Here is a 15,548-nt window from a genome sequence, read left to right as displayed (position 1 = left end):
GCTTTAAAATTTAGACTTAAGTAGCACGATAGATACCTCCGTTATCAAGAATACGAAAAATTATCAATTTCTGCACATTGTAGGAATCTTGAACCTGAATTCCATTCGAAAAAAATTAAAAGTTTTCCCCGCCGCAGTCACATCAGATGACCTAGATAACTTGTTGTTCTAGAATCTTGTTTTATTCAGATGAGTGCTGATTCCCCTGTTAGCGACATTAGTTCCTCACATTTCTCCATAGCGCTTGGAAATGCATTTTACCCTGATTTGCTCTTTTCGGTCACTGTGATTTTTCTTATTCTGCTTTTCATCTTTTTTTTCTCTCTTCTCTTATGGTTTTTCTTATTTTGTTTATCACCTTTATTTTTCCGTGTTTGGTTCTAAATTTTGCGTTTTAAAATTCAAATCACTTATGTTTCTTCTCATTCACCTCTAGCAAGTCATGAAAATGGGCGACTATTTCTGAGGGCTTGAAATATGGCATCTATTATTTCCAATTTGTATATCTAATTTGTATTTGTATAATGTATATAATTTGTATATTGCAGGGACAGAAGTTTTTAATCAATTAATATCCTTCATTTATAGTTTTCTTACTCATACAAAACGCTGAATATTTTGGAAGACTTCCTATTTTTAATTGATGTTTTTCTTGAACAGATTGAAGAAAAGACGAAACTTCTTACAGAGCAGATGGCATATCTGCAAACATGCGCTAGCAGTACGAGCAGCATTGACAGCGTCGGCTTGAGTCCTATGACAGCAGCACATGATACGCCTCGAAAGTTGATTAGTACTGCTCCTGCGGCGGCTATTAAACCAACTGCTATCGAGAGATGGAAAGGTGGTGCTAGAAAAGCTCTTCTCCATTGGGTCAAGAACAGTATTAGCCAGTAAGTACACACTCGACTTAAATTAAAAGCGAAAATCTGAAAAATACCCACACTCTTAGAAATAAAACTCTCACCTTTGACGATTCAGCAACCCTTGAGCTATGTTTCGCTAATTTTGATTTTGAAAATTATTTCGTCACGAAATTACGTGATTTATGACGAAACGGGAATTCTCAAATATGCGACGAAAATCTTGAATTCCACCTCTCCTTTACAGACCTTTTCTAGTAGCTAAGAGTTAAAAAATTCCCTTGTCCAGCTCTGTTGAGACCTTTTTAGGAGTACAAAACGTATAATTGTTTTCCAGTGAGTACCCTCACACTATGGGCTACAGGGAAACGAAAATGCAGAGCTATGCTTAAAAAATAAATAAAAGAAAAGAAAAGGGAAGACCATTGTTATTTCACTCTGCCGAATTTGACATTAAGAGAATCGTTTCGCGCTGTAGCCCCAATTTCCTACAGGGAGAAGAATTGGAGCTTTCTCTGTGAACAGATCTGTGTTCCTGAGTTACCTCGTGCCTTTGCGGTGGCGAATTTTAGACTTTTGGCCAGCCATGACTATCTTCACGCTCATTTAGATCGTTTTAACATGGCTGACTCTTGACTCACCTCAGTGTAATTTATGTGATACTGGACAAAACATGATTGCAGCTCATCTAGACGAATGCCCTATTTTGAGGGACTTGATATGTACTGTTAGAAAGTATTAATGAGCCCGTAGTGAAATGGCATGATAGCCAAAAGATTGGCATTTGTAAAATAAATATATGATGTAAATGTTTCTTCAACTCGATATCTTGTAGTGCATTGTGGGAGATTGCTAACTAGCACGACGAAACTAGGATTATGACTAGACGATAGAAAATAACGTGAAAAAAATAAGCCGGCCGGCAGTATGGAAGTTCGAATCTCACTTTGGGCATGGGCTATCTCTATGTTCTATCTGTCTACCTGCAAAGTGATTCCGATGAAGACGACGAAATGGAGCCCCAATCAGTGTCGATATTTGCAGAAAGTCCCGAAGCTTTTGAAAGAATAAGGATTTTTCTGTTTTCACACAAACTTACAGAAAATGAACAGCAATCCGTTACAAATGCCGAAAATTTATTATTTGCGCTGCGGGGAAACGAATGTGTTCAGAATCGGAAATATCAAATATTTCTTTATAACATAAAAACATAATGGTCTAACAAAGTTTTCCATTGTTGTCGGTCCACTTTTATTGACCGGAAAATCACGTGGTAGGATCCAGTTTTCCCTCATTCATTTCCATATTATTTTGGTTGTCATCGGGATAAAATTAATGAAAGTTATAAGGGTATTGTTTTTCTTTAAATATTTTTATGCTCCTAATTTAAAGGTATTTTATTGTACTGCTATTATTAGGCTTTTAGTTTAAGAGTTTAAAACTATTTTTTATTGTTATTATAACGTAATTCTCTGTGCTGCATTTTGTGATAAAGTTATTTAAAAAGGTTTCTAATCTTATTAATCGTTTTACAATTATTTTTTTGTGCTAATTACATTAATAAATTTTTAAAAATTACCGTTATTGTGCTTCGTCAAATGATTTAGAACTTAACGGAAGAAATAATCAACTTGAAGCACAATGATGTAAATAAAAATAGTACCTAAATATATCGGTCCGTTTGGTAAGCAAAACTATTAAATTATGAATGTGAACTCACTAAACTTCTTAGAACAATATTATAACAAAATTACCGTTATTTTAATAAATGTTGTTGTAGTTGTAGTTAATTTACGTCGCCCTAGAGCTGCACAATGGGCTATTGGCGGCGGTCTGGGAAGCATCCCTGAGAATGATCCGAAGACATGCCATAACAATTTTGATCCTCTGCAGAGGGGATGGCACCCCCACTTTGGTGGCCCAGCGACCTGCACGCGAAGTCAAGTACTTTACGGTAGAACAGTTTAACGAGGACCAATACCGCACACCCTCGGTTCCTACGCAGCCTGATCCAAGTGGTCACTCACCCGCACACTAATCGCAGCCAGTGATGCTTGATTTGATTTCGGTGATCTGCTGGGAACCGTGTCTTAACGATCAGTCCTCTGTGCGACTTTTTAATAAATGTTTATTTAGAAAAATTACAAAAATTACTTCTGTTCACCAATGTATCTAAATATTTATAATACTATAAGCTAATAATATTTAAGCATGTGAAGAGGAGGCACAAGCGTAAGCAAACACAATTCTTCTTAGTACATATATTTTAAGTGAGTAATTTCAACTTTTCTAAAAAAGAAACTGTTTTCTGCCCTGAAGCAACAATTATTGCGAAGCAATTATTGGGGTTGGTGAACGGTAGCGAACAGGGGACTTAGCTTCCCTGGTTTTCAAGAAAATAAATGAGCTTATTCATCTTTCCCTTGCTGCGTAAATATTTTTGCAATAATTTTATCATTTAAATTTTTCATTACTTCTTGCAAATATATTTATTTTGTAAAAATAATAATCTTTTTATTTAACTACCATTTATTAAGTACGAAGACTTTGAAGTTTTTTATTTTTACGGAGCTAAATATTTAACATTTTCTAATGTTATCTAAATTTATCCTAGTGAAAACAAAATATCTATTTCATTTAAGGTGAATATTGCGTGTCTGCTTTTAATTGTTTTTAATGCCAGGATTCATTAGAGGTAATGTATTTATTTTTCCAGACGGTTTGGTGTAACAGTGAATGATTTTGGAAGCAGCTGGCGTGATGGAATGGCCTTCCTAGCTATAATTCATCGAATACGTCCTAGCTTGGTCAACATAGATAGCCTGAGAAATGCAAGCAATCTCACAAGATTAGAAACAGCATTTAGAATCGCTGAATCAGAATTAGGAATAGCTCGATTACTAGACCCAGAAGGTATATTATTCATTAGCTTTCTTCTAACAAATCTCTTATTTTTGAATGGTTTTTCTGAAATCAAATAAATAAAAATTACTATAAATTGTGAATCTTAAGAATTTTAACACTTTATGTTTCTAATTTTCATATATACCGAAGAGCCATTACATTATGACCACCCTCCTAATAACATGTAGGACCACTTTTAGCCTTCAAAACTGCTAGCACCCGCCATGGCATTGATTCCACAAGGTGCTGATAGGTAGTCTGAGGTATCTGGTACCAAGCGCTCACCAACTGGTCTGCAATTCCCTCACATTGCGAGAGGGTAGCGTGGCAGTACGAATTGGGTTCTCCAAGTAGGACCGCAAATGCTCTATTGGATTAAGGTCAGGTGAATTTGGAGGCCAAGACATGACTTGAAAGTCACTGGAATGTTCCTCGACGATTCGAACCTAATGCCGTGGGGCATTATCCTGTTGGTAAGCACCATCCCCCGCAGGAAAAACTGTTGCCATGAATGGGTGAGCCTGGTCTGCAACTATGTTCAAGCAGCTTCCAGACATCAGGGTTTGTTCTATGTGGATTATGGATCCTTATGTTCTCCATGAAAACATTGCTCCTGGGCGAGAAACCATGAAAACCTAGGCGACCACATTGTTATAGATGGAGGGTGGTCATAATGTAATGGCTCTTCGGTGTATATGTTATTGTAAATGACCGGAATTGGTGGTCGTTGACTTCCAACGGTGAATGTTGACAATCACATAGTCGCTTAATCTCCATGCAACACAAATACGGGTTAGTTCGATCAAAAAGTCCCCCACGAAGGCAAATTTCTTCCAATATTTGGTCAAGTTCCCTTGTCTTCTGGATTGGGTTCAAAATTACAAGGCTGCGGAGTTGAACATTAGTGGCTGTAAACCCGAAAAATTGGATCGGCTGTTCAACGACGGTTATAAAATTAAATCACATAGTCGCTTTGATAAATGTTCGAAATATATACTAGGTCCAGTTAAATGCCACTGCCCGGTATGCCGTACATCAATGTTTTTTTTAAGGTCAAGTGATATTGCCCAATATGCATTTAACCGGTAATCCGAAAACTGATGTTTCTCTTAATCTACCCTCAGCAGATATTAAAATATCGAATCAATATAATAATATCAACTTAATATCAAATCGGATATAACGAATATTTTGGACATTCACCAAAGTTGGCTCTCGCAGGTGAAAGTCAAAATTTTTTTGATTTTGGTCATTCACGGTAACGTATACAGGGTTATTCATAATTCCCTCCACCTGTAAACGCAATTTTTCTTTACTACAACAGGCTTCAGTGGTTCATGTTACTGCCATCTACCGGCAACTGCTTAAATTAAAACTTGAATACTTTCGGATTAATTTCATATGTTCTTTTTTGCCATATTCATCTCCGATTTTTTACTATAACGCTTCGAAACCCCGGAGGGAATCATGACTAACCCCGTATATTACATTTAGTTGTAGTATTTCGTTATTTAACTGTCTTGCATTTCGGTCTTGAATTATTTAAAAAAAATGTCGATTGTTTGTACCCTTCAATTATGAACCATGAAAAGTGGAAATGCGGAAAAAGTGAAATTGTTTCCTTTTTTAAGTTCCACTAAAATTTACAATAAACGTAAACAGTTATGCGGTAATTGTTATTTCTATTTATTTCCACAGAATAACCCTCTTATTTGTAAAAAATTCTTTTTTGAATAAATTATCACACAACATTCAAGAAAGATACAACAATCAAATTAATTTTTAGATTTATTTAAATTAGAAAAGAATTTCGATTAAATAATTGGATTAATTTTAAATAAAAGTAATTAAATTTTGATCCAACAATTTTTACGACTTACACGATTCCAGGAGAAATCTTGATCTGAAAAGGCTTAGAATAAATATTTATTCTCAAAAAGAATTCTTTGACACTTACGTCAGCAAATGCGTGGGTGAGATCTCGAATCAAGAATGAGGACAAATTGTTGTTTGATATAAATTTTTACGCGAGTAAATATTTATATTTGCAGCAAATACAGAATGCTATTCTTGCAAAATAACGCAAGCATTTATTTCAATGTATGATATAATATATAGTTGAGAATGTGGCTTCTGCTTTTCAATGAGCTAAGATAAAAAATATTACTTACATGAAAAGTCCAGCTCACCTGAAATAAAATGAACCAACCTGAATAATTTTTGATCTAATGATCGGATTTTCACGTTCTAGCACTCAAACATAATGGCTCAAGAGGGTGACCTCAAATATACTAATTAATTACTGCAGACTATATTTTAAGTTACAAAATCAGAAACAACAATACTTTCTCTAAATAAACATACCTTTTTTTCGACGGATTCAGATTTTCGACCCCAAAATATAGGGGGTAGCCGCAATCTGGGAAATATGGTCCCAATAATTCGGTCAGGATAGCACACCAAAGTTGAGTTAGAGAGAGTGTCCATGCTTAACAGTAGTATAACTGTGACGACAGTTAAGTTGAATTCACTTACAAAAAATTGTAGCACGCATGCTCGCAAATTTTATTGGACACGCTTTGCGAGTCAAAAAATTTTCAATACAGCAGCTCGCCTCCCAACATTTTGACCCGGGTTCAATTCCAGCTATAGGTCGTCGATTAAAATTCCTTACCAGACTCGCACCGACCGTAGTGCTGACGAAAAATATCCTCAGTGGTAGACGGATCAGGGCTTGCCCGTCCCTTTGCCGTCAGGCTAACCGGTAATGATTTTCGTGGTTTTCCTCTCCATGTAGCCCAGATGCAGGTCAGTTGCACCAAAAAAGTTCACCACGAAGTCAAATATCTCCAAAATACTTGATCCAGGACTTCTCTTGTCTTCTGGATTGGGTTAAAAATTACGAAGTTGAACATTAGTAGGAGTAAACCCAAAACATTAGATCGGCTGTTCAGTACGGTTTTAAACTTATTAAAACTGTATTATCATATAATCTAGCTTACGCAGATTTAATTTTATAAGCTTATTAAAGCTATCGTATATTTGAATAGTGACACGACCCACCCTATTTGTGTAGGGTTTACGTCAAGCAGAAATTGTACAATAAATAGAAATAAAAGTTACAGAAGCACCCAAAGGGGCAAGCAGACAGTCAAAAGACCATAGTAATAAAATCAAACACAATAAAATCACAATGTAATAAAATCGAACACAAAAAGGTTAAAATTACTGAGATTACATCGTAATGGAAAAATGCAGGTAAACCGATAAAAGGAAATTGTAAACAGTTGACAGTGATAAAAAAAACCTATGAAAGCATAAAATCAAGACCCAGTAAAAAAGATGAATGGCAAATAATGAGATACATAAAATCATCAAAGAAAAAACATTAAAAATGGAATAAAGTAAAACAATAAGTTAAAAGCCGATGAAATGCCTGGGACACCCAAGAAGTAGGGAGCGCAGGTTCCGGGTCTTATTGCCTGTCTCCGAGTACATCTTCCAGTGTTTGTTTAATAATAGAGATGATAATTTTTCTGCAGGCCAAACTGGCAAAACATTGGTGTTGATTAAAATTGGTAAAAATATTGTCACGAAGTGTCCGGAATTGGGAACAATTAAAAATTAAATGATCGATTGTCTGTTGTTCCCCACAGTAATTGCATTGAATGTTTTTATTAAAAAGTCTATTTTGATGTTCTCCGAACACTCCATGACCCGTTAAAAATTGGTTAAAATAAAAATTTGCCTGCAGTCGGTTTAGTTTTGGATCCTTGAAGAATTTAAAAGTTTGCCTGCCCTTCCCAGAACTCTGCCACTCCCCCTTCCAGCGACTCATATTGTGTGATTTGACCACGGTTTAAATTTGGGCATTGGAACTGGGGACTTCAATTGAGATGTTGCAGTCATTCGTGGCTTCTTTTGCTGCCCGATCCGCCTCCTCGTTGCCTTGAATGCCCACATGGGCTTTGACCCAAAAAAGCTATCGTATTGTAATCGTTTAATTTTCACACAATGATGAAGTTCATACAAAGCTTCGTTTAAAGATTTAAGTAGTACTTTCCCGATATTGTAGTGTAACACGTTTAAAAATTTCTATCAATGTTGTGGAAATAATTTTTAAATACTTTTTAAGTATAAATATATTTGCTGCAGTTTTTAAAGCAAAAATCATAAACATCTTCACTTAATGTATGATGTTCTTGTTTTTAGATGTTGATGTACCTCATCCAGATGAGAAGTCAATCATGACCTATGTTGCTCAGTTCTTGCACTTATATCCTGAAACATACGCTTCAGTTGATTTAGATGAAGTGGATGTATCATCAGCTCATCAAACATCAGAGTTAGAAATACTCTCTCTCTGGTTGGATAAAGCAGAATCAATACTGGCTAATAGAAGAAACCCTTCTGTTGATTATAAAACTCAATATCATGTAAATTTATTTTTTTTAACTTATTACAAATACAATTTGTTAAATGCTTTTTTAGTTCACAGAATAATGTTTAAAAATCACTATTGACAGTTTTAAAATTCAGAATTGAATTATTTATGCATACTTTAATTGATTATTTGGGTACTTGCACATCAAGAGGAAGAAACATATGTGACCTATGACGCCAGTACCAGCTGATCGTTTATAAGAAAATGGCGTATTAAAGTTGAGCTATATCTCTCCACATAAGTTAGAATGTTAATTAACTTGAACTTAATTAAATACAACGTCGCTTTGCACATCGAATTTGTTAAAAGATAATTCCTTTTTGCCTATATATTTTTATTTAGTGTACCTGGCAACTTTGTATCCTCAATCAATCAAACTGATTTTGATGTTTTCCATAACCACTAGTGGTTTGACACTTTAACCACTAGTGGCTTGACACTTTAACCACTAGTAATTTGACACTTTAACCACTAGTGACTTGAAACTTTAACCACTAGTGGTTTGACACTCTAACTATTAGTGCCTGACACTTTAATCACAAGTGGCTTGACATTTTAACCACTAGTGATTTGACACTTTAACCACTAGTGGTTTGACACTATAACCACCAGTGGCTTGACACTTTAACCACTAGTGGTTTGACAGATTTCAATAGCGTTTTTGTCGCCTCCTCACTGAAATATTAGATTGCGATTGATGTGCGTACTTTTTACTTCAGTTTTATTACGGGTTATACATAAAAAGTATGTTAAAAGCAGTAATTACAAAATACTCTGCGTTGAAAAGTAATAATGAGCAGTTCAGTCCTGTTTTCCTAATTTAAAAGCGTCGTTTATTTTATTGAAAATTTTCTTACTTTTACCTTTTTTTTTGAAAAAGGATTTTTACACTCTGAAGTCAGAAATGGAAAATCACCGTGATATCTACGAACGCCTACGATCGAAAGTGAATTCGACACAAGACATTGATCTTAAAACTATGTGGCCTAGCATACTTCAAAGATGGACACAAGTTGAGAAAGAGTTGCACAATTGGCAGCAGTCACTCGACCACAATCTGCCTGGAGCATTGGGACAAATCAGCAGGTGGATCATGGAAGCAGAAAAGCAACTAGCTCTGCCTCTGTTGCCAGCTGCGCCAAACAATCAGATGCTTCATGCTGTTGAGCAAAAATTATCCGAACACCAGGTATAACACACTTTCAACAATCTATGCCAACTATTTTAAAGTATTTGAAATCTAAATTTAAAAGTTTATAAATATAAGTGAATCATTTTTCTACGATATATTTAGAGCTATTGTGACTGAGTGGTAGCGCATCGAACTCTCGTGCCGCAGATCCTGGGTTCGATCCCCAGCCGTGCAAGGTTGACTCAGCTTTTCATTTTTTCAGTGGGTCGATAAAATGTGTACCAGGCATCTTTGGAAACTTAAAACTGGGGAGTCCCACGTTCGGCTGATCACCTTACCGGAACATCTGTTCCTGCACCCCAGATCCCAAGGTCAAGAAATTTGAGATGGGTACGGAAGGCCTTGGTCTTCTATGGGCTGTCGCCCCACTGAGTTTAGTTTAGTTAGGGCTATTCAGCAAGATGGCTACAAACTTGGGAAAGAGTTAGGGTAAGAATTGAAAATTGCATAACATCCTATGTCCAGAAATGTCATTGCACGCTGCAACAATTGAATTTGTTGTTCATGAGCATTTTAAATGGTATTTTTATTTATCTAAATTTTATTATTTGTTTCAATTATTGTCAAAGCAGCTTTGTATTGATTGGCAAACAACATGCCGAGATTGACAAATTAGTCACCAAATCATCAAATATGTTAACAAAGCAGTTTTTGTATCTATTTGAATGCTATTTTTGACGATAATTTTGATAATGATTAATAATAATTTAAATAAAATTAAGAGAGGCTACTAGCAGCGTACGAGGATCTTTCTAAAAATGACTTGCAATGCAATTCTGAATTCTTGTGATGTAGTCTAACTACCCTTATGAAGTTTGTTCAGCAAATTAGGCAATTGTAATAATTAAAGCAAGGTACGGTTTTAAATTTCTTAAGCAATATTAAGCGTTAACTTTTCAAAAGCGTTTCTTAAGAGTTAACTTTTTCTTTTCCTAAGTCTTAAAATAATCCGCAAATGCATTTAGTGTCTAAATACTAAAATATGTATTTAAGCTGAAAGAAATAATGCTATTGGGAACATATTTAAGAAATATTCCAATTTTCAGTACTTCATCAAATTTATAATAACTTATTAGTTAATAACTTTGTTTAGAAAATTAATTTCATAAAATTTTATCAATGCTATTTACGAAACAGTTTTTCCAACTATAATTCTATTTAAATTTTGGAATTTTTTTTATTCCAGTGTGTTAATATTATAATTTAATTTAGAATAATCTATGCGCAGTTGTGCATAATTTAAATTAAAAAATGCATATCAACTTTAATTCATCGTTTAACTTTATTTTTTCACATTTTAATGAAACAAACCGAAATAAATATGAAATAAAATTTAACATAACCATTTTTATCAGTATTAGCTCAATTGGGTAGATATGTCTTTGTTGATCGGTTAGTTATTTACAAGCTTCTAGAGAGATAACTATCGAATACCTTTTGATAGATGAATGTTGGGATTGAATCTAGTTAGCATGCTTCATATACTAGTGAATTGATGCTTAATAATCGTAGTGGTAGTTTCGCCACAAGCTCAGTAAAAAATAACCAATTTTTATCTACCACAATTTTTTGGACTAAAAGTAATATCTACTACTGAATTTCAATGAACAGGCATTCTTCAAACCATTAGAGGGTCACATAAAGTTTCTCCAAGGCTATGAACAGCTACCAGAGTCTTCTAACGTGGCCCCAGAGCACATCAGAGATCTCCGTGACAGATTGAACCATGTAAATGTACTTTCGCAGAAAAAGCATATCAAACTGCAATTAGAACATTCCAGGTATGTTCTCCTGGAGTTGTTAGCAAGCATCGAAGAACATCTCAAAGAGTGGAATAAGAAATACGGTCGAGAAAAAGAAGTAGATGCCCTATTACAAGAATACAAAGTAAGCATAGATTTTGAATGTAAGTTGTGTTCACAAAATATTGCTCTTATTTTGAAAATATGTTCAAAAATTATTGGATCTTTGTAATGGTTGGCAAAATGAAATTATGGTAATACAAAAAATACACGGAGAAAAATTTTTAGTAACTGTAAGGTAATGACATTTCTAGTAAAAAAAAACAGGATTCAAGATCAAAATATGCCTTGACTTAGAAATTTTTCCGTTTATATGATAACGGTTTACCGGAAACTCTAGTCTTTAAAATTATAGTCCTTATTACTACTACTATTTAGTAAAAAATGCAAAATTAAGAAAATTTTACCGAATAAATGGTTTTTATGTCATGCTAAGGAATCATTATAAAATTAACAAATTTAATCTTAATGAAATGACTTAGTAAATCCCAAGTATTATCACAAATTATAAAACCATATTTTGTAGTTAATTTTATCAAAATCATTACCAAAACCCTTCGGTAAGAACTAACGAGATTTTTGATGTTTCATGGAGCCATAAACACTATAAGTTTTACCATATTCTGGTAGTTTTGACAATACTTTTTTGTCTTAGTGAGTTATTGCGAAAAGCATCAAGATCAAATTTCTGACTATCAAAATCGTGGCAGCTTAAGCTTTTAAAACTGCCCAGAGGGTTCTTTGTTTGTCAAAGTTTCGTATAGACCCTTTATAAAAATCGATTATACAGCTCTGTGAAATAGAGTTATAACATAAGTTTAGAACACAAAATAAGCCATTGAATATGAGTAAAAAATACTTTGGGCTTGATTAGCAAAAATGATATTAATGCTATTAAGGGAAATGCTATTATGTTTCAACGGCTTAATTGCAGTGGTAAAGAAATAGTTCCAGAACAGGTGCTTCCAGAAAAAATTAGCCAATTTTATTTTTTCTTAACATTAGTGCAGTTTCTGCAAATTTTATTCATTCACGTTAGCTTTAAGTTTAAGGTTATTCAAATGAAATGAGATTTTATCATAATATTGTTCCCTATGAGTCACACATTTACGTTTAAAACTATCATGCATTGGAAATAAAAATAAATAAATGTGCTAATAATGATTATTTACATTTTTTAAAATTTATTTTATTAGTCATTTTTTAAGGTTAAGAAATGAAACTAATAACTTTCTCCCACTGCTGTAATAAAGCTATAAAGTCTATTTAATCAGTATTCTGACAATTCTATAAATTTTTTGAAAACTTCATAGATGATAATTTCCGATCTTTAGGTATGTATGTCTGAAAACTTATCAAAACATCTGTCCGTGCTAATTAATGACTATCAGCATCATATTTCTTTTCACATTGAATTGGAGCATAGGGCTTCTCTCACTTTATTTGTGGTCAGATATTTTACTTCTTTCCATATCTGTTCTATTGTTTTCACTTGACTTAAAATAATCCTGCGCAAAGTATTTTTATGTCTTAAACTTCTTCAATTGCCCTGAGGGTTCCAATTAAAAACTTGTTTTACTTTAAATTTCTCAGGTTCACGCAGAACAAGAACCATCTATTTACGTTGATTTTTTAAATTTCCAAATCAATTGGTTTCGGTTTTGCTTCTTAGAAGAATTCTGTGTTACAAATTTCATGGAACCTCTTGATACTTAAGATTCTTCATATATTTACTCTTTTAGATGTTTTAAGCTCTTTTGACTTGTTTTTAAGAATTCTGGTTCTCTTCGAGATCCCTTTGATCTTTTATTTTAAGCCGTACATTTGGACTGGTTGCTATTCCTGGGCCTTTCCCTTTCATGAAGAACTTTTGGTCATTGGTGACCTCTTTTGTGATAGCCTTTGATGTCTTGTTCCGAAATTTCAAATTGGCTTTAACTGTAAAACCCTTTTGAAATTATTATGATTGATTTAAAATTTTATAAATCTCATTTGGGATGCTGAACTATCTGTTCTTGCGTTCATTTATCCACTTCGTATTTTTTTACTTTCCAAGATGGTTTAAAATACTTGATTTATTGTTTTAAATTTACACGTCATCGATATTGTGATATTTTCCAATGTTTATCAAGTTTTAATTTTCATTTACTGTGATTTTGTGGTGTTTAGTTTTCACGTGGCAACGGGTCAAACCCTTATCCAAAAACTCCTCCCGGGTTAGGACGATCACTATTAATCTTAATATTCTTCTCAAACTGTTGCTAATAAATGCTTGTAATTTTTTTAAATATATTTATTGCAGTACTGTGTCTGAGATCCATAGAGTAAGAAAAATGTAACATTAGTACTGAAAATTTTAGTTTTTGTTGAAATTGTTAAATTAATAATTGCAATAACTTTAATCGAATATTTTTTTAAGCAATTTTTTTCTTTTCCTGACTTTTATCTTGTTTGTTGTAGGTATTTACGGAACAGGGACAAATTTATCAGCAATATGATACGTGTTATGCTCAAATGAAATCAAATGTTGAACATTGCCAACATATAGGAGCTATAGGTAAGTGTAAAGTTAGGCCCTTGAAATCATTGTCTATAAAAATTGAAATTCGTTTTGTTTTACTACTAAATTAACTGAGCTTAACTTAACAAAAATGAGAATGCAACATTTAATTTAGTCTCGCATTAATTTTAACAATTTCTTTTTCTTTTAATTTATGGAAACAATTGTTATGGCTTAAACTTGTTGAATGATTGCCTATATTAAAAACTTTTAGTGCAAAATTTTATTTAAATGTATGCAGAATGCTAAGTTTTTAAAATCTGCTTGCAAGCTTTAATAAAGTGTCTTATAACGAATGACCTTATGAAACTTATCTCGAAAATTATAGTTGAAATTTTATTACAAATTACAGTTTTATTTAAATGTCATTAAAAACCTATTATAATACAACTTATAGCTACTAAACTGTATACATGAAAAGAACTAAGTCTTTTAGCCACTATACAGGGGTAAATTATTCACAGGTTAAGTTTTTTATTTATTTTCTGAACAGAATGACGGGACAGATAGATAATTTTCACTCTTTAAGTTTTTATCATTCACGCTTTAAGTTTTTAATCATGTTAAAAACTCGTGTATTATTTTCATAACTTTATAATTTTTTAAATACTTAAAGAAATAATTATTAATCAAACATCAAACTTATTTCATTATTATATCTATTAAATCCATTAATTACAGAAGTGCAATAGTGTTTATAAACTATTATAATTCAGTCCAGTTATGTACAAGTTTTATTGAATTTTAGATACCAAGGAACTGGATAAAATGGACAGATTCTTAGTCGACGTAGATGGTTTGTGGAAAAAAATGATGGTAGAACTACATTCAGTTGGGAACACTGCCAACCAAGTATTAAATTGTTGGAAAATATATTCCGAAAACTTACCTTTGCTCCTGGATTGGCTTAGCAAAGCTGAAGTTGCAGTTAAAAAAGACGAAGATTACCGAATCGTAAGATTTTTATTAGATAGTAAATTAAATTTTGCAAATTGTGTTTGATTTATCAACAATTTAAATGTTTTGCATATATTGAATTAAATCATTAGAAATTGTTTAAAGCGTTAAAGCTTTATTTTTAATTTTCAGGAATTTTTTTGTAATCTTCCTCAATGGTTAAACACAAAAAATCAGGTTATGGATTCTGGAAACTATTTGATTGCAACATGTAGAGAAGATATCGCAAATGAAATTAAACAGTCTATTAACAACATCCAAATGAGATGGGATAAACTACAACCCAATGTAAGCAGAATTTTCTTATACTAATATTCAAAAAGTAGAAATCTAAAATTATGCTAATAAAATGCGCTTTCTTATGTAAAAATAAAAAAAGGGCTTGAAAAAACAGTGATGTGCCTTATATTTTCAAAAGATGACATCGTTACGTGAATTTCTTTCCTAGTATCGTAAAAGTAGAAATCTAAAATTATGCTAATAAAATGCGCTTTCTTATGTAAAAATAAAAAAAAGGGCTTGAAAAAACAGTGATCTGCCTTATATTTTCAAAAGATGACATCGTTACGTGAATTTCTTTCCTAGTATCGTAAAAGTAGAAATCTAAAATTATGCTAATAAAATGCGCTTTCTTATGTAAAAATAAAAAAAGGGCTTGAAAAAACAGTGATGTGCCTTATATTTTCAAAAGATGACATCGTTACGTGAATTTCTTTCCTAGTATCGTAAAAGTAGAAATCTAAAATTATGCTAATAAAATGCGCTTTCTTATGTAAAAATAAAAAAAGGGCTTGAAAAAACAGTGATCTGCCTTATATTTTCAAAA

General features: G+C 33.0%; 1 protein-coding gene across 1 annotated transcript in view; it reads left to right on the top strand.

The window, feature by feature from the left end:
- Positions 1-15,548, top strand: part of LOC107446265 (Muscle-specific protein 300 kDa) — a 306,758-nt gene that overhangs the window by 93,916 nt on the left and 197,294 nt on the right. The window contains 8 exon segments of the mRNA XM_087154058.1: positions 661-893; positions 3,580-3,776; positions 7,980-8,203; positions 9,092-9,400; positions 11,015-11,290; positions 13,666-13,762; positions 14,514-14,719; positions 14,855-15,010. Of these exon segments, the coding sequence (XP_087010184.1) occupies positions 661-893; positions 3,580-3,776; positions 7,980-8,203; positions 9,092-9,400; positions 11,015-11,290; positions 13,666-13,762; positions 14,514-14,719; positions 14,855-15,010 (1,698 nt within the window).

The sequence above is a fragment of the Parasteatoda tepidariorum genome, chromosome 10 (assembly GCF_982258835.1).
Source record: "Parasteatoda tepidariorum strain Cologne lab strain chromosome 10, Ptep-v5.0, whole genome shotgun sequence".
Lineage (NCBI taxonomy): Eukaryota > Metazoa > Arthropoda > Arachnida > Araneae > Theridiidae > Parasteatoda > Parasteatoda tepidariorum.
This window is presented reverse-complemented; position numbering and strand designations above follow the sequence as displayed.